This window comes from Lissotriton helveticus, chromosome 9, assembly GCF_964261635.1.
Source record: "Lissotriton helveticus chromosome 9, aLisHel1.1, whole genome shotgun sequence".
Lineage (NCBI taxonomy): Eukaryota > Metazoa > Chordata > Amphibia > Caudata > Salamandridae > Lissotriton > Lissotriton helveticus.
This window is the reverse complement of record NC_136070.1, coordinates 239,940,165-239,965,101: the sequence shown is the minus strand read 5'-3', so window position 1 is coordinate 239,965,101 and position 24,937 is coordinate 239,940,165. Positions and strand designations below refer to the sequence as shown.

General features: G+C 42.6%; 1 protein-coding gene across 5 annotated transcripts in view; it reads right to left on the bottom strand.

The window, feature by feature from the left end:
- BAHD1 (bromo adjacent homology domain containing 1) overlaps positions 1-24,937 on the bottom strand; it is a 569,963-nt gene that overhangs the window by 23,921 nt on the left and 521,105 nt on the right. For all 5 annotated transcript variants that reach the window (XM_078659804.1, XM_078659803.1, XM_078659806.1 and 2 more), the window contains exons 4-6: positions 23,759-23,918; positions 12,428-12,504; positions 10,886-10,977 (exon numbers count right to left, since the gene is read on the bottom strand). In XM_078659804.1, the coding sequence (XP_078515930.1) occupies positions 10,886-10,977; positions 12,428-12,504; positions 23,759-23,918 (329 nt within the window). The remainder of the gene's footprint in view (positions 1-10,885; positions 10,978-12,427; positions 12,505-23,758; positions 23,919-24,937) is intronic.

The window sequence follows — 24,937 nt, the reverse complement described above, 5'->3', positions numbered from 1 at the left end:
TGGATCTAGATAAGGATGATTCATTATCAGAACGCAGGATTGAACGACGACGTTCTATCGAGTCCATGAAAAATAGACCATTAATTGACTTGGCATCCCCGCCCATTATTTCGGACACTATTACTGATACACCCCTTGAAGATCCACTGTCACTGGATGATTTCCCATTACTCCTCAGATGTACCTCACCGCCTACGGGTTCCCTGTTAACTGTACCCTCACCTAATGCTTTGCTTCCACGTGTTCCTAGTCCCCCATCTATTGTGGCGAATGTAACTTGCTCTGTACCAAAGGAGCAATCGAAAAGGCCAGGTAGACCATCTATTACTTCTAAAACCCTTGGCCCGCCGCCTACCAAAAAGAGGAGGGGGTTAGGAGCTCCGCAAAGAGCCAAGCTCAGTCACACTGAGTTTGGCAAGACACCCAAATTGAAGATCCAAGGGGTAACTGCACCTAAAACAACGGTACCGACTGCTCCAGTGCCTACAGTGGCATCAACCCTAGTCTATAACACACAACCTGGTAATACAAGAGGGAGGCAAGATGAGGTAGTTTCCTCCCCAAGTGTAGTGACCATTCCCCCTACTGACATTGAGGGGAACACACTTGAGCAGTTGCTCAAGTCTTTTATGCTCCCGATTTTGGACATCCTAAAAAGGGTGGAGCATCGACTAGGCAACTTGGAGGCTTTGTATAATGGCAAATTAAGTGCCTCTATGACCCCCCCAATGCCTGTTTCTGTGTTGACTACTACACCACAGACTACAATAGCTTCTGCTCCTATCACGCTGGCCTTAAATGATCCTAATAGTGGTAATAATAGAGTCGCTAAACCCCTTGTGAGTAATAGACAGGGCACTGTAGACCCTCCAAGGATTACTGCTAAGACAACTATTGTAAACAGTAAGTCTTTAAATAACAATCAGCAGAAAAACTCGGTCCCGCATACGGCCCAGGCTCCCGTCCAAATAACAACAAAAATCACGGCTCAGGTTCCAAGAGAAGCCCAGACGGGCGACGCTAATCTTAGTAGTAAGACTAAGTATTCGAGTAGGGGGAGGTCTGTTAGGCCCACTAATGGTATTCCCAATGTAGAATTACCTCCAGAGTCGCTACCGTTTGTAGTTGCACTCACTGGTGTCCCCCCATTAGAAGTAGGTAGAAAAGAGGGCCATCCTCAACTCAAGAACAAAATTCTACATTGGTTAGGTCAAAACAGACCACTCCCGTATTACATTGACGGGGAGATAGTCCATGTTAGACGTCTGCCCTGGCTGGGTACTAGGGAAAAAAATATTGAGGGTGACATAGTTGTTATTAACTTTAGGAATCCAGAGGCTGTTAGGGCTATACTAACAGGGCCCCCTAGGAATTTGAATACTGTTATAGTCCCACACGACCTAACTTATTTCTACCCAAGGTCGTATGTGACTCCAGCCCTTTTTTCTGGGGGGGTATTAGATCACAATGATTCTAGGAATACTCACATGCCTCCAACCAATACCTATATGTGCCACTTTCAAAGGCCTCCCCCTCCTAGGAATAATCCAGTGTGGAATATAGTCCCTGCTAGTGGCCGCAGCCAGCCCCCTGTGGGGCCAGAGTTTTTCCAGGGGAATAGAAACATGGATCATTTGATCCCTTTTACTCCACTGGAAACCTCGAATAGATATGGAGCCATTTCCGGCCTTGATGGCTGTGACTGACTTCAGGCTATGGCTGCCCCCCTTGCTAAGGATTCTAGTGTTGTTGGTGGGGGACTAGTAGAGGATGACATTCAGAGTGGGACAAGGTATTTAATTACATTCCCCCAATGTGTTAGCTGTCCCTCTAGTATAGATGATGTTAACTGCACTGTAAATAACCATGAGATCTCTAAGGAACAGACTTGTCCCGAAGTGGGTGATTTTATTGTGGAAAATGTTACACTCCCAAACCACCCAGCTGAAAAACATTGTTCCAATAATAAAGATTTAATGTTGTTATCATGGAATGTGGCGGGTTTGGTTGCAAAGCTAGATAACATGGAGTGGTGTGACTATGTGGACAATCATGGTATCTGTATATTTCAAGAGACTTGGGCTAGGACAACCCAGCATAGAGTGGGTTTTGCAACTTATGCCGAGCCTGCTATTAAAGGCCTTAGAGGCAGACCATCTGGCGGACTGACCATATGGGTTGGTGTCCATCTTGGGTTTTCGGTTAAAAGAATCAACACCAATTCTTGTGATATTTCTTGCATTCTCCTAACCCGCAGAAACACACCCAAAATAGCGATTATTAACATCTACCTACGTCCGGTTTTGGGGAGTACGGTTTCTCATACCTTAGAGTCCTTGACTGCACTATTAAATAGTCTCTCAACTGATACCAAGGTCATAATGGGGGGGGGACTTTAATTGCCACTATGAACCACTTGGGGGAGTTTCTCAGCTAACAACAGATGAGGATGATGCCTGTCAGATTCCACCCCCAAACGTTTATCAAGTCAAAATCTGGACTCCCATGGCCATGCAGCTCACTTCATTGACATATACATTCTCTCTTAGAGCTTGCAATGGCCGCTTCCCGGGGGACAGCCCAGGAAGGAGTACTTATAATGGGATGGGTCATTCGTCAACAATAGATTATCTTCTGGTTAGTATGTCCTTATGGCATCTGATTCGATGTTTCCACATATTTGATCGTGTGGAAAGTGACCACAACCCCTTGGTAGCAGAACTAGATGTGCCCAACCACGACGGAGAGCATCAAGAAGTTGATGTGGTCTCTAGTGCCATTAGGATTACCCAGGGCGGTAAAAAAATTCGATGGTCTACTATTAAGTCATCGCCAGATAACCTGGCATTATTGTATAAAAGTGTTATTCCCCAGCTAGAGCGCCTCAATATATTGTATGAAGACGCCTACAACCCTGATAGAGATGTTAAATTTTTAACTTTACATAAAGAACTAATGTTGACCCTAGTGGCTAGTTTTTCCAAACCGGCAAAACAGACTAACAGACAAGTATGTGGCACAAATCCCTGGTACAACCAGTCTTGTAGGAAGGCGAAGACCACTCTTATTTCCGCCATCAAATTAGGCCACAGAGCAACCATTATGGCTGCAAGGAACGCTTACAAGAATCTCCTTTCTCACGCAAAATCAGAATGGGAAACCGAGAAATGGAAGGCCATTAAAAAGGCATTAATAGCGAAAGATGCCCGAACCTTTTGGAATTTGGTTCACACTGGGAAGCCAGAAGGGAAGGTAAAGATCAATCCTAACATTGCAGAGGAAGCCTGGTGTGCCTACTTTGGTGATCTTTACTCCAGCACTACTCCCTCCAATAATGTACTATCGATAAAGCCTTTGAGATCGGGCCTAGAATGCTCGCCCTCCCCCTTTACTATCTCGGAAGTTACACTCGCAGTTCAAGGGTTAAAATGTAACAAGGCCCCTGGGCTGGATAAGATTCCTGGTGATCTTTTCAGAGATGAGCCAAAGATTTGGGTCCCCTACTTCACCGTCATATTTAACGCTATTCTTGACGGCCAAGAGCTGCCAAGTACTTGGCTGGGGGCCGAAATTATTCCGATTTATAAAAAGGGATCTCCGTTGGCCCCGTCAAACTATAGACCAATCAGTCTTATTGACGTTACTCAAAAGATCTATGCCAAACTGCTTTTGCAACGCTTGCAAGATTGGATTAGCGAGAATAACATCCTCTCCCACCTGCAAGCAGGGTTCCGTGCTAAAACATCGACCATCGATCAATTACTACGGCTCCAGGTCCTTTACTGGAAGCATGTGGTGATGGAAGGGGGGAGTCTTTACCTGACATTTGTGGACCTCAAATCCGCATTTGACATGGTGGATAGAAACCAACTTTGGAGCATATTAACATCAATGGGGATTCCACCCTATTTATGTCTCCAATTTAAAAGACTCCACGAAAGAACCTATGCAAAGGTTCGCTATGGCAAAAATGGCCAGCTAACCAGAGATTTTCCTATTGAGAAGGGAGTTAGGCAGGGATGCGTACTGGCCCCTACGCTATTTTCCCTTTTCCTAAACGGCCTTGTTGATGACCTAACTGGCGTACCAAACAGTGATGCCCCTAATTTAGCGGGTGGTAAATTTCCTGCACTCATGTTTGCAGATGACACCCTGCTGCTCTCAAAAACACCTATGGGGATGCAGCGGGTGTTAGATCAGTTTACCAAGTTCTGTAGGGACAGGAATTTGGTAATTAACATAGACAAAACAAAGTACATGGTGTTTAATGGCACTGCAACTAATTGCCCTCGCCCGACTATGGACGGACGAGCCCTGGAAAGGGTAAATAATTTCACCTATCTAGGCCTGACCTTAAACGATAAAATGAGTTGGGAAACCCAAATGACCAAGGCTAATTTAACCCTTTCCCAGTCTATGGGGGGTATTCTTAAAGTCCAGAAAACCTGCGTCCATAAGCTAGTCAGTGTACCCCTAGAAATATATAAGGTTCAAACCAGATCATCCACCCTTTACGGGGCGGAACTCTGGGGCCACTGTCCAGCGAACGAGATTAGTATAACCGAGAACAAATTCATTAGACAGCTGCTCTCCTTACCAATCAATACTCCCCTAGTTCCACTAAGGTTGGATACAAACTTGAGGCCTATTGCAGAAGTAATTGCCTCACGTCCGCTTCTCTACTGGCGTAGATTGTGGAGTGTCCCGGAGCTTGAGTGCTATAGAGAAGAATTAAAGATCGTGACGGCACGCCCGGGTGTAGGGAGGATAAAGTGGCTATCTTTTATAAGGGGGCAGGCGTCCAGGATCGGCATGGAGAATCTCTGGTCCAACCCGGAGGACACATGTAAATCCATCTCGAAGAGAACCCTGGCTGAGTCTATAAAACACTTTAATTTAGAAGAGGTTCTTCGAACAGCCAGACCTTCTAGTCTCACTAACAGCTTTTTGGATTTTAAGAATGTCTATAGTTTTGAGAAAGAACTAGACATTATAGAACCTGTCTTAGCAAAAAAACTGTTTTTACAGTTCAGATATGGCACATTACCCCTCCATTCTTATACTGACAAATGGAAATTGGGTTTAGCTCGTCCTTGCCCAGGTTGCAATGATCCAAATGAATCCTTAATCCATGTGATCTTGTTTTGTCCTGTTTATTCTGTTATCAGAAAAAATGGATCATACAGCTATGTGTGAACCTAGGAGTCAGGAATTATATAGATTATTTTAGAATTTTAAAAACCGATACCAATGCACTGATAGTTACTGCTATTTCCAAATTTTTGTTTTCGATGTGGCTAATTAGACGAAGACTGATTCGTTTGTAGTATCCTACTATTGTAAGTAGACTGCTCTGTCTCAGCAACAATTAGTTTTTCTAACGTGTTTTAAACTTTCTTATTTCATGCATTTTATTGTCTTAGTGTTTTTATCGTCATATTATAAACCGCACGACAACTGATTTACTGTAAATACCCAAATTGAGATGTAACTGTGCATTAGTTGAACTGACAATGTTTTTTGTATTTTCAATGTACTTTTATGGTTCATTAACAAACCGAAATAAAGTTAAATGATGATGAATATATTGGTAAAATAAGTGATGCATGCTTTAGAACTGTAAGTAACATAACATGCACACATAAAACATGCAACTCAGCAGTAATTAATCATATTTTGTTGGACAATTTGGTGATAAACTGAGTTTTAAAGTACGATCTAACTTTTTTCCAGTGAACAACATTTGGTTTAAGGACCAGTTTACTGCGAAAGTAGGTTCTTCTCATGGATTTATTAACGTAAGTCGAATTGTTGTTTAACCCCTCCCATGCTCATGATGAGCTCAGCTCGTCATGAGCCACGGTGGCCGTGTGCTCATGACGAACTGAGCTCGACATAACGGCCGCAACGCTCGCACACGGGGCTAATTCCCCCGCTGGGTTGAGCGTTCTAAAGAAACGGGTGTGGCCGTGACGAGCTGAGCTCGTCATGAGCACCGGGGCGGTGTGCGCGCCCCCCGCCCAGCGGGGGAATTAGCCGCGCAGGCAAGGGGTTAAATGTTCAATGACCAACAAACTGCTCAAAATTAGATTAAATTAAACACCTCTCTACAAAGAAGTTTACAGCTCTTCCCATAGGTGGGTTGAACATTTTGTGACAAATTCACATATTCAACTTGAATTTACATTCGCGAGGTTTGCAGGTTTCCCCCCCAAAGACCATAGAAAATGAAGTGACAAATTGTACATTTAAATTCAAGGTGTCAGCAAAATCTGGTATTTTGAAAGATCTCTTTCTAACAGGGTAGTTCTTCAAGGCTCGTGCCTGATTCTAACTTTAACAAATATGTTGCACCTCTGGCAGACGTTGTGAGATCCTGCTGTGTGGAGATCGTGTCATACACGGATGACAACTCCTCATCTCTTTCGGTCCTGACCCAGATATGGTGAAAAAAACAATTTGTGTGCTGCATGAGGGAGATCGCTGACTGGATGGACAAGAAATATCTCAAACTTAATAGCAAAAAATCCGAGATTGTGTTGTTTGGCAAAGCGGATGAGCATTGGTCAGCTGACTGGTGGCCTTTGGATCTTGGACCGGCCCCCACTCCTAAGCTTGTGGTGAGAAACTTAGGAGTAAAACTTGACCGGACACCACCATTGAGAGACCAGGTTAATGCCACATGTGGCACTTGCTACACCCCAATGAGGCTGTTAAAAAAAGTCTTTCCCTGGTTACCTTCTCTAGTCCAGGCACTTAGAATTAGTCGCCTGGTCTATGGAAATGCATTGTTGGTTTCAGCAAATGACACCATGCTGGCTAAACTAGAGGTCGTTCAGAACACTACTGCCTGGCTGATCTATAACTTATCTGCGAGGTCATCTATGGCTCCCATGCTAAATTAAATTACACTGGCTGCCCATAAAAAAAACTGGCAATTTTCAAGCTTTGTTTGACTCACGAAGACCTGCTAAGTCTCAGTCCTTGTATCTCCGTTCAAAACTGAGTTACTATGTGCCTTCCAGACAGTTAAGATCTTCTAATATATCCTTTCTGCAGATTCCACGTATCCGTACTGCCAGATTCGGCGGTAGAGCTTTCTCATATCTGGCTCCTCATCATTGGAACAATCTTCCTCTTTATATCCTCACTTGCCCCATTTTCATGAATTTTTAAAAGATCCTCAAAACATGGCTGTTCTAGAAAGTCTTTCCTATGCCTGCGTGGTGCAGTGCCGAGATACGCCTTTGGGAGAGTCGTGCGCGATATCAAGTACCTATAACATAGAAAACTTACATATAGTGGTTTGCTATTATCCGACAGAACGTTGCGTAAACATAAAGGTAAAAATAGGCATTTTAACTATACTACTCTAATAACATTGCTCAAAGTAAGGAAGGATATTAAATGCCAATCTATAGGAGCGTTAAGGTTCACTTCAAAAGAGTTTTTGGGAGTTTCTAGGACATATGGTGCATTGTTTTGCATTTTATTACAAAATATGGCCATAACACTATGTAATTTGGTAGAAAGTAATATCACCACACTTAGGAGTCTTAACACACTTTACAATTTTACATAATGCATCTCCAAGGAAACTCTACTGTGTAGCCTTCCAAAGTTCCGCCACTGTGCAATGTTTGCAAATTCCATACTAACACTGTAAGCAAATGGGTTATCCATGAAAGCTCTCAGGAGCCATTGCTGCTTTCTAAGCTGCATGGCATTTACTTTGAAATGCGAATACTCAGCCCCATAATCAGATGCAAGAGTCTAAGTGTTTCCGAAATTCCTCTGCGAGCACATTTTGTAATTAACTATAATGCTCTGCCAGCACAGTATTTTCCAAAATCCCCCAGGCATCACTTTCCTTTTTCCATAATTCTCCAATTAGTTCAGTTTTCAAGCATCCATTATTTGCTAATTCTATAATATCAAGTTAGTCCATTTTCATGTAGGATAATTGCCTACAGGTACCCTTTTTCCATAATGTTCTTCTTGGCATGCTTTGCACATTCCATTATACTCTATCTGGCACATGGATGATGCTTCCATAATTCTGGGTATTTGGGTCCTGGCACGCTGGATAAAGGAGTGTGCCAGCCTCCAGTGGTATTCATGGATCATATTTCGAACGATGCATCAGCATGTTAAGGTATTGTCCGTAGTACAAGCACTAGACTGACAACAAGAGATAAAACTCGTCTCAGCCTAGATAGTTGGCTTTTATCCTCAGACGGGAATGACTGCAAACAAAAAGTTATAATAAAAGCAAATAGGGGAGGGGAGAGAAGACGAGTTGGCCTAAAGGCTAAGGCGGTCGACCTCAAATCTGGGGAACCGGGTGTCTCAGCAAAGATGCGCAACATCCTGTGATTGGGTAAATCACTTAATCTCCCCGTGCCTAACAAAAATTAATGTGTCCTCATGTAATGCAACTGGTGCTCGTGTAAAGCATTCTGATACCAGATACCTTCGGGTCAGGTTTGCGCTATATAAAACTCCATAAAATAACAACAAAAATTAACACCTCCAAAAAAAGAGTAGTATTGGCCCTGCACCACCACACAATTGATAATGATTCTAAATGTATAGAAAAAAATAGCACTTCACCTCATAAGGTCCGACTGCTCAGGAACCACATATAAGTAAAACTGGAAAAAAGTACAGAAGGGAGCGCTCAAAAGTAAAAAATAAAAGAAGAAAAAAAAAGTTACTGAAAGTTCACTTTATCTGATATTCATCGCTGTCTACCAAACAAGCGATTCATCTTTAACCCCTTCGCAGCTGGCGGGATTTCCCCGCTGTGCTGGGGGGCGGCGCGTACAGTGCCCCCATGCTCATGACTAGGTCAGCTCGTCATGAGCCACGGCGCTGATGACGAGCTGTGCTCGTCATGACCGCGCCCGTTCCAATGGAACGTTCAGCACAACAGGGTTATCAGCCCAGCGTGTAAGCGTTCCACGCAACGGGCGCGGTCATGACAAGCTGAGCTTGTCATGAGCACCGGAGCGCCGTCGCTCATGACGAGCTGAGCTCGTCATGAGCATCCAAAAGGTTAAATCCATGATGACACAGGAGCCATAATATGGTATCCAAATAGGTTTTATTCTTCATATATAAAAAGTCAGCCCAGCCAAAACATTTTGTTCTTTGACTGACTTCATCAGGGTTTAATGGATTCTTGTACCTTTCTACTGAGCAAGAATGGATCAGAGAAATGAGGTGGTCATATAGGGCCTGATTACGATGCAGGTCATACCGACCGTCTGACTTCTGCGGCCCGATTCCGCCTGACGAGGCCGAGAAAGTTCCCCCGTTGTAGTATAGTGCAACCGCTCCTACTCAGACTCATCTACTTCAGTGCACGTACCCCCAAATAGGTCACTGCAAGTGTGTGCAAAAGCACAGGAAACGTGATATGTACACACATGCATGACATATGTGGGGATATGCCTTGTGCACCATGTACCCCATTGCAGGAGTGTGGCTTTCTGTGCACAGTCCAGTCAATGTGGATATATGCCACCTATGGACTTACCTGCATTCCAGCACCCACAGGGTCGGAGGCTTTGGGGTTCAGCAGCCAGAGTGAAGTGGAGCCATGGAGAAAGGGATCCACACTGGAGACTGTCGGGAAGAAGCTGATTTGAGTGAGTATGCACCGCAAATCCATAATTTCCGACGACTCGAGGTAGGCAGTCAGACCCACACATCTTTATACCGGCGGCGGTCATAGATCCTTGTACTGCCTATGGATGCTATTTTCCCTTGACTGACATTTCAGAAGTCAGAGAAAGGCTGTCAGAGTCGGCGGTCTTTCAGCGGTCGGTCAGAGTACAGGAGGCATGCATCGTAATCCATCAGTCGCACCAACCGCATCAGACGAGACTACATCGGTCGACCACCTCCTACAGGACAGCGGAAGTCAGTCCGGCTGACATCGAAATCCTCCCTGTAGTGTTTAGTCCCAAGTGGGTCTACAGAGTCATGCATATAGATAGGCTACAACAGTGATACCTGGTACAAAGAGGTTCCGTATTACTGTCTATATGAATACTTCGATGTTGCACTGGATTTAAATAAGAATCGCTTGTTTGATGGACAATACTAAACATCGGATATAATGAACTTTCAATGGCTATTTTTTTTTTTTTTTTTACTTCTGAGCACTCCCATTCAGTGCTTTTTTTCATAATAAAAGCAATGTTCAATTAATACAAACATAAGAACGGTGATGTCAATGTGGTCCTGGACACTTAAAATATAGAAATAGGTTGGCATATAAAAGTTATAGAGTAAAACCGAAATAAATTGCCTTGAAGAGGAACTGCTGCAAAGAAGGTTAGCACTCTCTCATATGCCTGCTCTTCATTGGACCTTTCAGCACAGCCTGCCCAGTTCGCCATCAATGGCATCAGAAGGTGAACACGGATGCAGGATGGCCGGGTTGCCTCTGACTTCCAATGTGTCGCCTTCATAGGAACCAGAGATTAAGGGTCCTGACTTTCCTAAGGCGGCTCCACTTCAGAGTTGCTCTACAAAAACCTACATACTGGATTAACCTTTAACAATCCAGTTCACCGTAATTAAATAAATGACCTTTCCCTTTTATTTTTCAGTAAAATACAAAAATAAGTTTCTAGCATGAAAACTCAGGCAAGTGTTGCCAAAGTATGTAAAACTTAACTAACACGACATCCTCTCTCCGGACCTTTTCTGTTACGATCGCACAATGCAGACAAACTTCACATGCGTGCATCACATAACAAATACAGGGAAATGTTTTAAAGGGCTTCAATTTAACTACTCATGGGGCGAGATCACCCAGTTACAAGCAAATCAGCAGCTCAGAGTGCATCAGTGAGACAAGGCCGCCACCTACCGGCAGTACTCTGCAAATGTCAAGACATAACACTTCTCTTCAATGCAGGCGATGCTGTTCTCATCCTGATGGCGGGATGCAAATATCTCGTTCTGAAAAACAGGACACACAAGGGTTTACCAGCAACTCACTTGAGCTCATGTATTGCTGAGGTCATCATCACTGGCCAGGAACAAGCAGGATTGACACTTTTGTTCAAAGCAAAATATGGGATTAAAAAACTCCTCTGTGTGATAAGGTGCCACGATTTGAGTTCTTGCACATCTTTTACGCGCACAATACACGAATATGTAATAAATATATATATATATATTTTACGTGGCACTCTTTACCGCAGTCCTGTAGTTCAGAAGATGTTATTACCCACTACAGTTTCAGAGAACCTCCAGTCACTGGCAATCTGGGCTTCAGCGTTCTTAGGGTAAATGGAGCAAGTAATAAATGTCTGCTACTACTACTCTACACAGGATCGCCCTGACTTTTTTGCCATAAGATCTTGAATCCTACGAAAGCAGAACACCTTGAGATCATATGGCAGGGGGACCTGAATTTAAATGCCCAGATGAGACCACCGTTTAAGGGGGCTCTTTAATTTTACATCAATTGAGACACATTCTCCCTTCTATTCCCTCTGAAGAACATAAGCCAATATCTTACACCACCCCTTGGCGGGACACTAGGCAGTAATGTAGGAGAGGCACAAACTGCAAAGGTGAAGCATATTTTGGATCTAAAGTAATGTAAGTCGCTCTCTCTTGCTTGAACTGACTGACAATGGTTATTATGACTGAGGAACTCATTATGAGCGGCTTGGGACATGGGCTGGTATTTTTCCACAAGCAGAGTTACCGATTGCAGGGGGTACAGGTAACTCAGGGTGTGAGGAAAATCCGGCCCATTATAAGTTGGTTTCTCAGGGCCCAATAAGAAATGAGTAATTATGTGGCAAATCGGTAATTCCAGGACTGATTCCCTCAGCAATTCCTCACAGTAATACCAGAGCCAATGATAACCCAGTGGTCCCACTGACTGTATCTAGAGCGGGGGCACCATGGGATTGGCAGGGACAGAGATCCCTTGGTAGAGCAGGAAGAATGACTGTTTACTGCATTCCGCCTGCTCTGCCAAATTCCAAAGGAGACACTTACAGTTTCGACTGATCTGCTCTTCCTTAACAGTTCTTTGGTGAATGGGGAGAGGAGTTGGTCTAACGGCTAGGGCGGTCAACCTCAAATCTGGGGAACTGGGTTCGAGTCTCAGCAACGACGCTCAACATCCTGTGATTCTGGGCAAATCACTTAATCTCCCCGTGCCTAACAAAATGAATGTGTCCTCATGTAACATAACAGGTGCTCGTGCAAAGCGCTGTGATATCAGATACCTTCAGGTCAAGTTCGCGCTAAATAAAACTCCGTTAAAAAAACCCCACAAAAAAACCAACAGACATAGTTAAAAAAAACCTGACAAGCACAAGTCAAATCTCTACCAAAAGACATAACCTCTTTACACTTTAGTCATAATTTGGCAATCCTGACCGCTTACCGGATGCATGCTGGCAGTTCGTCCTCCCTGAGTGTGTTCTGGTCTGTAATACCAGAAAAGACTCATCATCAGCTCCCCTGTGAACAAATAAATATGGAAAGGTCATATTTACAGTATATACATTTATAATGTCACCTGTGGAAACGAGTCAACAGAATACAGACATCTATACATCTGACAGGTTGTATCAATATTGACGAGGAACTAATATTATGACATCAACATGTTCAATCAAATTCATGCGGTCAAAATAAAGGAGAAAAAGTCAAGAGAGGTGTCAGGTTCCACCAATGGATAGGCGTGCGTGCCTAGAGTTCAAAAGTGGAAAATGGCTTCAGGTATAAAAAGCATAAACCCAGCTTGTTTGCCTACTAATGCAAATTTAGCATTTACAATTCATTCAATTCACCATCTTGCTGGGTACTTTGAAATCTACTGACAAACTGGAAGGAACAGTCGCGGACTTGTAAGTCTAGATCAACAACAGGGGAATCTTTAGTACTGCCATGTCGAACTAGTACTGGCTAAGTGAAAGAAAAAACACATAATGGGAATGTGCGTAGAGCGGTCCTATACTCTCGTTGAGGTGAACGGACCACGAGATAAGGCTCAGTGTTTTGTAAATGTCACCAAGAACCAGAGACAGCTTTTTAGAATACAAGTTGTATTTTCTTACATTACATATTTATTTTGAACTGAGAAGACTTTTTTTCAACACCCAAAAATGTTTATAGAAAGCTATAAATTAAAACTAGATTATACAGGTTGATCGTCTGCAGCGGAAACAGAAAAGGACATGTTCACTTCAGTTCAAAATGTGCGGTGTAAGTGTAGACAAGGTTTGATTTGCTAAGAAGCCTACTCTGTCTGTAGTTGTGGGAGGATTTGGAAGCTGCTGTCTGCGAGATGTAAAGAACTTAGGGCCATATGTATCAACACATTTCCCCATAGACACAGAATGGGCAAAACCCTTCGATACATCTGGCCCATAGTACCTTGACTGCCATTACAAGGTTTGCGTTTTGTTTATCTTACATAAACAAGATCTTAATCCAACAGGCTGTGTTGGTATCAGTCATGCCCCCGTGTTTGGTGAGGTAGAACATCGCCTTTGTGCTCTTCATCTGGACAACTATGGAACGAGCTGTGAATGCAACAGACATGCTCCAGTCCAGGCACACTGCCGTGAGCTCCAGCGGGCTGCTACCAAGCAACGGTTCATTTAAAGACGAGGTGCATTGGACCCGGAGCAGTGGCGCTCACCTTTCAACTCTCACCGAGGAAGGACCCACCAGGACGGCCCGAGGAAGGGCCCATCAGGACGGCCCGAGGGCAGCTCTGGGTGAAATCCTTCATCGGGAGCCATGCAAGGCAGCTACTTTCAGTTTATTTCACCAATTCCTGGAGTACTGGCTTTATTGGAGCTCTAAGTATGTACTAGTGGTCTCAGGTGAATCTGCCCACTCATTATGCTGCATGATGCCATTCTGCTCGACAGAGTGATTATCTAGCTGACTGCAGACATGGTTGATCAGAAAGACTAACATTTCTCTAGAGTAGAAAACAGTCTCCACTCCCTAGAAAATACTTTTTCCTTTCAGTGCCCTGAATGGTGCCCAGGTAACGGAATCCGTGCATCGGGCCTGTAGTTGACGCGGTTTGTAATTTTTGCTCTGCTTTTTGTAAAAAGGATGGTAGCTATCGTCCAGGAATTATCTTTTTTTCTGTGATTCCCTACCATGATCACCAAAAAAGTGGAAAAGGGTACTCATTTTGTAAAGGCTTCTTGTGACGATTACAACTCGGTGAACAGTAACACTTTGCAAGGCACGGGCAATGCTCTCCCATCTCAAAGGGGCGATAGTTCAAGTGCATCCTTACATTACAAATGTGAAAATGTGCATCTAGATTACAGGAAGTCAGTCTCCTTGCAAGAGAAAGAAGAGGGGGCAGAGACGAATCACAGTTTGAACCCGCTAGGGGGGCTTATGTACTCTTCCTTTGGTCTGCACCTTTGGTGGAATGGTTGCTTTCAGGGTTATGTCTATTTTTGCTAGAAAGGGTGCTGAACTCTCTGCTGCTGGCATTGTCTGTGCACATAATTTGTCTTGTAAAGCTCTTTTTACTTCCCAAGGTCTTCGGCTTTAAGGTTGTCCACAGTGCATCTCACCATTAGCATGAGCCCCAGAGAGGGAATTACCAGAGAGCGTGAGGTTCAGACCCTTTCAGCCGGTTACCCTGAGCCAGAAGAATCGCACTGACAGTAGTCGTATGCGGCTAGATTTGAGATGTCTGGAGCACAGAATATCACCTGAACAGGACTCCACTGAATGCGATCACTGGTTCCAAGAAGGTCTTCAGTACCCTTCTGTGTGGACTTCTGTGGCACGGCACCATTGCAAATCAACAGTGGAGAGGCGCTCGCAGCTTTTATGGATGAGCCACTATTTTTTGTCCCACTGCAGGCACATTTCTGCGCTGTGTAGGAAGCTGGTGCAGAAGAGTATCCTTATAGCGCCACTAATACAGTATCTGATTCAAGCAAAGGATGTAGTCACACAAAGCAAAGCTTGATCGACCATTAGGCATGTTTAAGGTGTGTTATGACATACTTGGCGTGGAGTGAGGAAAATATCGAATGTAGGTTCAGTTAAGTCAGGAATATGAGGCAGAAGTGTCTTGGAGGCAGCAGAATAAATAATTGTCTTAAATGACCGGAGGTGCGGATAAAGGGATAGAAAGTGTTGCTGCATCTTTGGCCAGCAAGGCATGGAAAGTTGATGTTTCACAAATTTTATGTCTAACTATCTACACTTTTCTATGCTCCTGACCTAGTATAGAAACCTGTTGCTGAAAAATATCTATTACTGACTGCACATATGATACACGACTCCGGTGAGGATCCAGGCACAAACACAATAGAACTTCATTGATCTTGTAATAACTGGAGTAAGTAGCATCTCTATTGCTGGTTCACTTCATCCAGAGAATAGAAGTGGTTGGAAAAGCACATGATTATGCAGATTCTTAATTAAAAAAAAAATATGACTTTGCCTCAAGTGTGATAATGAGATGCAAAGGTTGGATCAACCTCTAATAAGGATGTCATGAAACGTTATTATGTTGCCAATTAGAGACATTTTCAAAAGTGACGTTGGTGAAGTCAGTGAACATGCCCCTAGTCTAGTATAACACGAGGAACATATTATCTTTTTGTTATTCAAGACTTTTGGTGTGTTCTTACAGCTCATGAATGAGAAAGAACCAGGAAGACCTATATATAATGGCAAGTATGTGTCAGTAGCTCTAGCTCTATATGGTGCATACATCTGGGGCTACAGCAACACCAACCAGCTCCAGAAGGTAGAGAATACTTTTTTTTAAGAATCATTTATCTGTCCCTCAGAGCTGCTCCTCCTCTGTATGCCATACTGAACTTGTCTTGAATATCATGCCCTGTATTAAGACTGGTTTTAAAGCAGTAGATTTCACAGGACGAAGGCCTTTGATGAGATGCCGTGGCCAGAAAACCAATGGCACGACAGGTGAAAAGCAAGAGAACATTTAAATAGTGAGAGGAATTTCTCTTCCCTTGGAAAGTAATGAGCGATGCTATTATGAACGTTGCACAGGGTTTGTGGGCAAACCCAGGAGAGTTTAAGTGTTGCATAGTTCCACACAGCCCTCATACCTTACTCTGGCACTACCCTGCATTTTGGTCCTATAAAAGTTTACTTTAGTATAAAGAAAACAGTGATAGTGAGATTTAAGATCGGAAGCATAGGTGCCTTTATTGGAGTCGATAAATGTGTGAAGCCAATTGGACTTTAAGGCCATACTATTCCTATTCACTTTTGATGAATGAAACAGACAACACCACCTTCTGGTTTGTTGAGGTTTCGGGGAGCAAGTATGTCAAATGCATTTAGTAGCATGGTTTTAATACAAAGCATTGCAGTTGGATAATACAGAAAAAATATTATTGAGGTTTCAAGAATCAGTTGTAAACAACTGGGTGTAAGCTGGTTGCTTGTGATGGGAAGTGAAAGGCAGGGAATGAGATAGTGAGGGCACCATAGTTTTAAAGTCAAATTGGACAATTTAAGAGCCTGCGAGTAGGAACAGTAGGGTGTCCTGCCTGGAGATGTTTGTATCATTTTGTTTGATGAGGTCTACATTGTATCCGTTCATGCTGGTAGGGATACAAACTAGTTGGTCAAGATGTAAACCTGTACACCCACGAAATAGAATAGATGTCTATATACTGTGTGAATTATGGTTGTAACACTATCATAAGGACCAATCTAAACAGAAATCGAAGTATGAAACCCTAGAGGTGAACCTGAGTTGTTGAAGACAGAAAGCTTGGCAGGTACAAAAGGACCTTATCCTAAGCACTGTCACTGTGTGACTGCTGCTGTTGCCGATACCTCGCATAAGGCACTGAGGGGAGCCTAAGGTATGGCATTAGGAGATAGTAGGCACGGTTCGGTTTTTTTCACACCCAACCTTCACTCCCTAGTCCTCTTCTGGCTGACTGGGACACTGCAAGTCAATGTAAAGAGGACACGGCTGATGACTAGGGTGCATATGTTAGGAAGGACTGATCTTAATGATGGATTAGGACAGGGTTACATGTCTTAAAGAGAAGGTTTACTGAGTGCCAAGCACAGGTAAAATACTCCACTTTTAAGTTTATATTAGTCTAGGACTCGTAGGGTATTTGCTAGGGACCAGCTCAGAACGCTTTTGTAATTGTCTGGCACTAGCTTTAGTTTTACTTCCACATTGCCTATTACACCATTCAGCATCAGACTTCACACAGATAACATCTGTTTGCTTACTTAGGCTCGATAATCCCAGGTGCAATTGTCACCACTTTATTGTTCTATTTGTACAAGCCGCCTGGCATGTCTACTCTGAATATTAACCCATCATTTCCCCACTGGACTCCAAGCTCAACTTCCTTGTTGGCTGAAAGGCCCAAGTGAGAAAGACTCAAGACAATAATAATCAACCAGATAGAAAGAAAAAATAGCTTGAGTTTAATTCTTGATCAGTTGCTGTACAGTGTATACATTCTTCTGCGGTTCAACCCAGCATAATACCGGATAATTACCCCTGTGAGACTCCTATTCCCACCTCAGAATTGGTATTTATCATGTGCTAGAGTGAGAGAGAGAGAGACACAGGCCAAACCACTGAAGAAGGTTAACGCTTCCCACGATACACTACTGTTGTTACCAATGCTGTTTTTTGCTATTAACATGGTGATTATTAATTGCATCTCCTGGATTGGAAAATACTTGGTTTGGAAGAGAGTAAAATAAACTCCGCTCCACCGCGGGGTTTGCTGACATTAATCCTGGGAGTTAGCGAACAGTGAATAAGCACCACCACCTTTCTTTGCTTCACCGCACTCGTTTGTCAGCCTACCATTAAGCCTTTGCTCCCACTGCAGATTAACGTAAAAAATAAACCTGTTCTATGGATTTGTCAAGGATGGGGCTCTGCTCTTGATTGTAAGCGAGTGCTAATTCCGTTTTAGGTGTAAACTCCCACTGGTGAACTATGAGGAGTGTTGAAAGCGCATACTATCCTCTCTACATATGCAACAAGGAGTTACAAAAGTGCCGATGGTGGCACACAACTACTCCTCTAAGGACATGACTGCAACTACAGTGCTAATTTCAGCCTGTGTGTAGACTCTAGTTTGTGCATGAGACAGGCTTCCAACTCTGGGGATTTTGCCCATGCGCTAACTGAGTATGCGCTAACTGAGTATGCGGTATCTGTGTAAGTACAAATTGTGATCCCGAGGCTATTTACCCACAACTTTACACCAGTGAAACCTGTTGAGAATCTTGTTGGAAAACAGTGCGAAATTTAGATTTGGACACCCTGAACGCATACCAGGCTGACAGGTTAGACGAAAATAATACCTGTAACGGTAGCTGGCCAGCTTTGGTATCTTTAAAAGAGTTACATGCACAAATCATCCCCGGTATTCAGCTGGGTGTCCCATGGTAACTTTACCATAGCAGTATAATGTTGACATAGCCTAAGGAGCTGTAAATCTTGTCACTTTAGTAGCCGAACAACCTCTTTGAAAAAGAACAGAACTTCAGCTAAAATGATGGGATCCTAATCAAGACCGCACTACTAGAGTCTACCAATCCTCAGATTATGAAGTATTAGTGGCCGAATGTGAATCTATGAAAGATACCAAAGCTTGAGAACTGTTACAGGTAAGTAACTATTTTCTTCTCCATCATTAGAGAATTCCTAGATTCACATGCTCAATTTAGAATAAAAAGAAGTATTTTAAGACACTATACAAGTATAACAATGGATGGTGGATAAAGCAAAATTGGACTCACTTTTTTAAAATAAATGACAAAGGACCACCTGTCCCAGTTCTGAGTATCTTTGTACAGTTACTTCTAGACAAGAGTCTTCAGTATAGGTGTTTTAATTCTTCCAGGTTGGTGCTCTGCAAATGCGTGCTAATAGCACTTAGGCAAACAGCGCTGCAAAAGCAGAGAAACGTCTTGTGGAGTGCGCTGTAAGAGGACCTTGAAGTGGTCTGCCTTTGTTTGTATGACACTACGTTATTGCTACTTCACCTAATAAGAAAGCCCTTATTTCTATTGATGTAGAATTTAAACACCTATTGATGTCTTTCAGCTACACTAGAGGTATATTAGAAAATGCTTTCACTGCCATTGGCTCATTCAAGTGAAAGCCAGTCGGAATCTTGGGAAGGAAATGAAGGTTTGTTCTTAATGTCACTTTGTCTTTGCAAAACTGGAGAAATGATTCTTTATTGTGAGCGCCTGTATTTCACTACCACTACTGACTGATGTTTATGCTAGATGTAGCGTGAACTTCCAAAATATGTATGCTGTTCCTGCTTTAAGGATCAGCTCAAACAGACTTCCCACCAGCTGTGAACGGACAGTGTTTAGTTACCATGAAACTGGAGGACGTCTTGCATCGGGAAAAACACTGAAGGGGTCTTTGGTGAATCCTTGATCAGCATGTTAGCACAGAGCAAAGTTTGTCTGAATCCGTTCGAAAAAAACCTACTTGGGGCAATAGACTTTGAATGAGGCATGCCTAAAACCATTCCATGTCTGCTCTATGCCGATGAGGCTATTTGAATGTCCTGTACCCCGTTGAATTTGCAGCGACTACTCACCGGTTTCGTCAACCACAAGCTAGACCTACGCTTGAATGTTAATATAGGGAAAACGTTTACAATGAAAGGTGGGAGAAAAGCCAGGAAGTGTCGTGATTTTGTGATTGGCAATGTTAAGTTAAGCCTCACTCCGACCTTCTCTTATCTGAGGAGGGTAAAATTAATTTCTCTTGGATAAGCACAAATCTTCAATCAAACATACAACCAACCTTGTAATTCAGACACATTTATACATGCATACCTGAAACAGAGGAAACAGTTAAATTTAAAAACCTGTTGGGACAAAGGACCATAGGAAACAGTTGTATATAGAAAATGACTAGAATCAATAAATTAAAAACACAAATATAATTTATTACATAATATACCAAAGTACACAAATAGTAAAAAAAGGTCCAATACAAATGTTGAAAATAAAAACTACCCAGAGAGACAAGACAAATGTGACAAAGTAAAACATCAAAATTGGTTCTCTCACACAGGAATTAATTTATAAACACCAACAGACTTGCCCCAACATGTTTTTAAATTTAACTTTTTCCTCTATTTCAGGTATGCATGTATAAATGTGTCTGAATTACAAGGTTGGTTGTATGTTTGATTGATTTGTGCTTATCCAAGAGAAATTCCTTTTACACTCTGCCATGGTACCCTGTCTCTTGGTTAGTAGGGTCGCTCCCCTTTTCTATATATATTTTATCTGAGGCACAAGGCTCATGGAATTCAGCGGTAAATAACAGGAGGCTGAATTTTAATAGATTTACTTTTGTGCTGGTAAAATTTGCCATTGAGCTTGGCAAGAAGCCTGTGAGGGAGATGCTAACTATGTATATAATGCCAAGTGTGTGTCGGCAGCTCTATATGGTGCGGAAATCTGGGACTACAGCAACATCAACCAGCTCCAGGTGGTAGAGAATACTTATTTATTATTTTAGGCATCTTTTGTCTGTCCCTCAGAGCTGCACCACCTTTGTATGCCATACTGAACTTAGGGTTTCGTTTTTAACTGACTAGATTAGAATTCAGGCAATTTTATTATGGCACAAAGTATGGACTTCTGAATAAACTGTTTTAAACCGTAAATGTTTTAATTATTGTTTTAAATTGTTTTGGCACGCCTAATTCCCTGGTTTAAGTTTGTAAAACAGTCTTGTTTGGAGCTGCGTCATGTCAAATATTTTGAGGACCCTACTGTACTTCACACTATCAGAAGAAACAAACTAATGAGACAATATTTTTTTTCTGCTCTAAGTAAGAAGATTATTCCAGGAATTAGAGAAATCCAGTGTTGTAAAAAAACAGATGATTCTTATCACTCTCGGCTTCCAGCCATATCTTAATTCTGTACAAAACTGTCATCACAGGTTCGTTGTGACACGTTTTAGATTAGCCTTTTTTTACCATCTAGTCACTTTTCCTAACATCAATGATTGGTCGAACATACTGATTAAATGCCCCTGTGATGATGTATCTCGCTAATGCACTTCTTTTGCACTTTCTATACGGTCACTTTAAAATGCTTTATACTGCCTATTCTTCTTGACTATAATTTTAAACAATGCCGCCTTGCATTACTGTTTTTACAACAACACAATACTTTATCGTTTGCTGTAGGATTTCTAGCATAATATGTATGGTTTGTGGTTTGTCTCAGGAAAAATGGCTATAAAGTAATGATGTTTTATAGAGTTTTTAGAGCTAAATCATGTAATTGTCTACGATTATGACTGTGCAACCTATCTTTGTTTTTATATGCGTTTAAGGTTCCTTTTATGAAAATGGAATAAAGCTTTGCTTGCCTTTGATTGGCATAAAACCTCACTGTCCCAATTCAACCAATAACGGGAGAATCTAGTGAGACAACACTGCTAACAGATGAAGGCTCTGGTATTTACACCAGACGCAGAATCTTTTCTATTTTGCCCTGTATGTTTTATTTGTGGATGATGTCCTGGCCAGTGGAAGTCCTTCTACATTTGAGCTGTTGGCTCGAGACAGCTGGTCTGCTGATTGTGTTGATCAGACCCATGGTGCCTCTGATAAGAGAATGAGCTTCATCTCCGTGAGCTAATATTGTCTAGGCCATGCTTGGGCTATTAATATTAGCAGCCCTGCCAAGTATCACGCATCAGGCGTGATACTAACGCATTTTTGTGCAGTGATCCGCATCACCGCACGAAAATGTAAAGTCACGCATTTGTATTGCCTCCTTGACACCACCGGCGGTGCAAAGGAAATCGTTATCCTGGCCAAACAGTGCACTCCCGATGAGCACGCGTATACTGCTCTGGCAGAGGGTGTGATTGTAGTAGTGTGAAAGTCTGCTCAGGTCAGGAGCATCGCGCCGAACTGGTGGCTCATTGCTGTCCTGTCTGCAGCAATGAGCCTTCATAATTAGCCCGGCTGCTGCCGCCGGCCGGGGTTACCACGGCAATCACGTGACATGGTGAGGTCACGTGATTGCAACAGACACTGTATTCGTAACTCTCGGAGAGCGCGGCAGGGTGAGTGTAGTAGTTTTTTCTTTCATTATTTTGTCAATGGTGCCCCCTCAATCATGCACACCGGCGTTCACTGGACAGATCACTCATGACAAGAGGCAGGAGCAGATTATTATTATAAAGATCATCCTGAGCAGCTGAGGAGAGGAGCACACCAGCGCTCGCACCACCACCAGCCTGCCTCCGCCTCTCTGAAGCTCACCGACCCCCCTACGTTGCCTGCTGCTGACCCGCCGTTGTGTGCCTGCTGCCGCCCTTAATCACTGCAGAGAATATTGTTCACCAGTGCACTTTCGGACTGCTGCTCAGTGCGCAATGCGTAGTGTGGTATATATTCATGATCCTGCCGTATTAGGGGTCAGTGACTCGGGCCGAGCTGCTGCCTGCAACTGTGAGATCATGTACCAGCCTGCCTCAAATCCAAGTAAGCAAGTGCAACTTTAAACATTACTTATAACATGTTAACTCGTAAAACGATCAGTTCAGTGCTCTTAATAAAATGTAACGTTTGTCAGAGCTGAAGAAATTAAGAGAACACCTGCTCAAAATTTCGGTAGTGGAGTCTGCGCCTCGGATACATTCAGTACCCCAGCGACCGATGATGTATGATTTCAAGTGATGAGACCCAATCTGGAAAACAGTCTTCATCGCCTTCTTTTCTCCCCCCTTATAGCAGTAATTGTGTTATTCTGCACATGAGGTGAGCAAGTGGCACATTGCGCCGGTTTTGCAACACATAATCTGACCCTACTACAATAACTCTTGTTGCTAAAATTTAGAGAAACCTTCTTTTGTTTGCAGTGGTGCGGCGCGCACTGCCAATGAGTGGTGCATATCTGAGTCCTCGTTTTGTTTAACAGTATGGTCAGCTTAGAAGGGCACTTGGTGCTTCAGTTTCTGATTATTTCCAACAGTTTAAACATCTTCTTAGAGTGTTGTTGCTCAAATGGGTGCAATTGCTGTTATTTATATGTTTTCCTAGTCTTCCTTGCTTGATTTTGTTTGCGATAAAGTGTCACACATAGTCATTGAAATGTCACTCATAATTTCACTGGAATTATGAAAATGTCACACATAGCAATCTGAAACCTTGGCAGCTATGTATTAGACAGCACACTTCTTGTCTTATTATGCTCAGCACTTTAGGGGTGAGTTAAAGTGGATGAAAAGTGTAGGCAAATGCAACCATGCTATCGAAAAGGTATTCCCCCTGGCCCCAGAAGTCTGTGCCTACTGGCACAATATCCACTTTTGTGGTTAATGTTGGTGGTGGAGACTGAGTTTTGGCTTTCCCCAGCAATGGAAGATTTTGTTCAAATGGGTTTGATTCAATTCCCATTTGTGACATTTTCCTGCACATTGACTGAGTGTTTCTACCTAGTTGCTGACTGCACTTATCAAGTGCTCTGCTTAGAACGTTGAGTTGGTCTTACATCCAGGCCAAATAAAAAGAAAAACTGACGAATTCGCTCAATTTATTTTTTCAAATTTGCACGCATTCAGAAAAGATTTCTGTCACGAGAACCAGTATCATTTGAGCTCTGAGATTCATTCAACCAAATGTCTTTGTCATTAAGCATTGCTACCGCATGTTTTTGTGATGTAACATATATTTGAGACGGTCCCTACCTGTGCTTGGATCCTCCCACAGAGCTGAAATCTTTGCCACATATGGCATGGATTTCTTTCGTGGACCAGACTTCAGAAGCACAGTGTCTCGTACCCTGATAATTTCACCATCTCGCTCCACAGCCTGGTAACTCTTACGAATAGCAGGTTCTGGTTCGCTCTAGAAGAAACAGGAGAATATGAAGATTCAATATAGCACAAGTGTAAATGTAGGAATATCACACAACTAAGTCCAATCTAGCCACACAACATATTGGCACTTAAAGGGGATTTAAATTAGACCAATAGTCAAAATATAGATGGTTCGAAGTTGTATCATAATAAATGCCTAGCGCTTTGATGGTTTTCAGAAAAAAACATATTCATAAACTGTCTCCAGGACTTGCCTACTACCACAGTGAACACATGCAAGGCTGGAGTCTCAACGACATAACATGCATAAGTTGCGCTTACGAAAGGTAATAATTTACACCCATTTGGCAGATTCACTATGCTTATAAACTTATACAGGAATAAATTCTGGATAAACTATCGGTGTAAATGCACTGAACTTATGAAAAACAGACTTACCCTTAATTTCCAACCATATGAACATACACAGCGTTAAGAAATGTTAATGTAAGTATTCGATTGTGCTTCCTTTTGCAATTTAAGATTGTTTTTATATTAAATGTCTCTCCTTCCTACCACACCTTCTGACAAATTGACACTTTTTAAAACACTTTTCCACAGTTGCTGTTGCATTTACAGCTGGATTGTTGAGGTGCAGCTTAAGCATACTACAAGTGTAAGAAATGTATTTACAAATGTTGGTGTTGTCACCTGTAGTTTAAGAGTGGTGGTGTTCACCACATTGGCATCAAACCTTCCTGGCCTCTGAATGCCCACCAGCGTCAGCTTATTTGTCGTCTTTGTGTGCCCAGCGCCTGCAGTCGAATATCACATTATTTTCTACGTGCTTAGAGTTTTGTGACTCAGACACAAGATAAGCATTTGGTCTGACCACTGCTTCATAAACTACAAATCAGACTTGATGCTAGACTACAAGCACAAGACAATAGATACACGAAAGCATTATCCCCTAAGGCATACTATTTTTATATATAGCTCCTTGTACCATAGTTCTGCCCTTTCTAACGGCTATAAATACCAAGTCTTAAAGCTATGACTTAATATAAT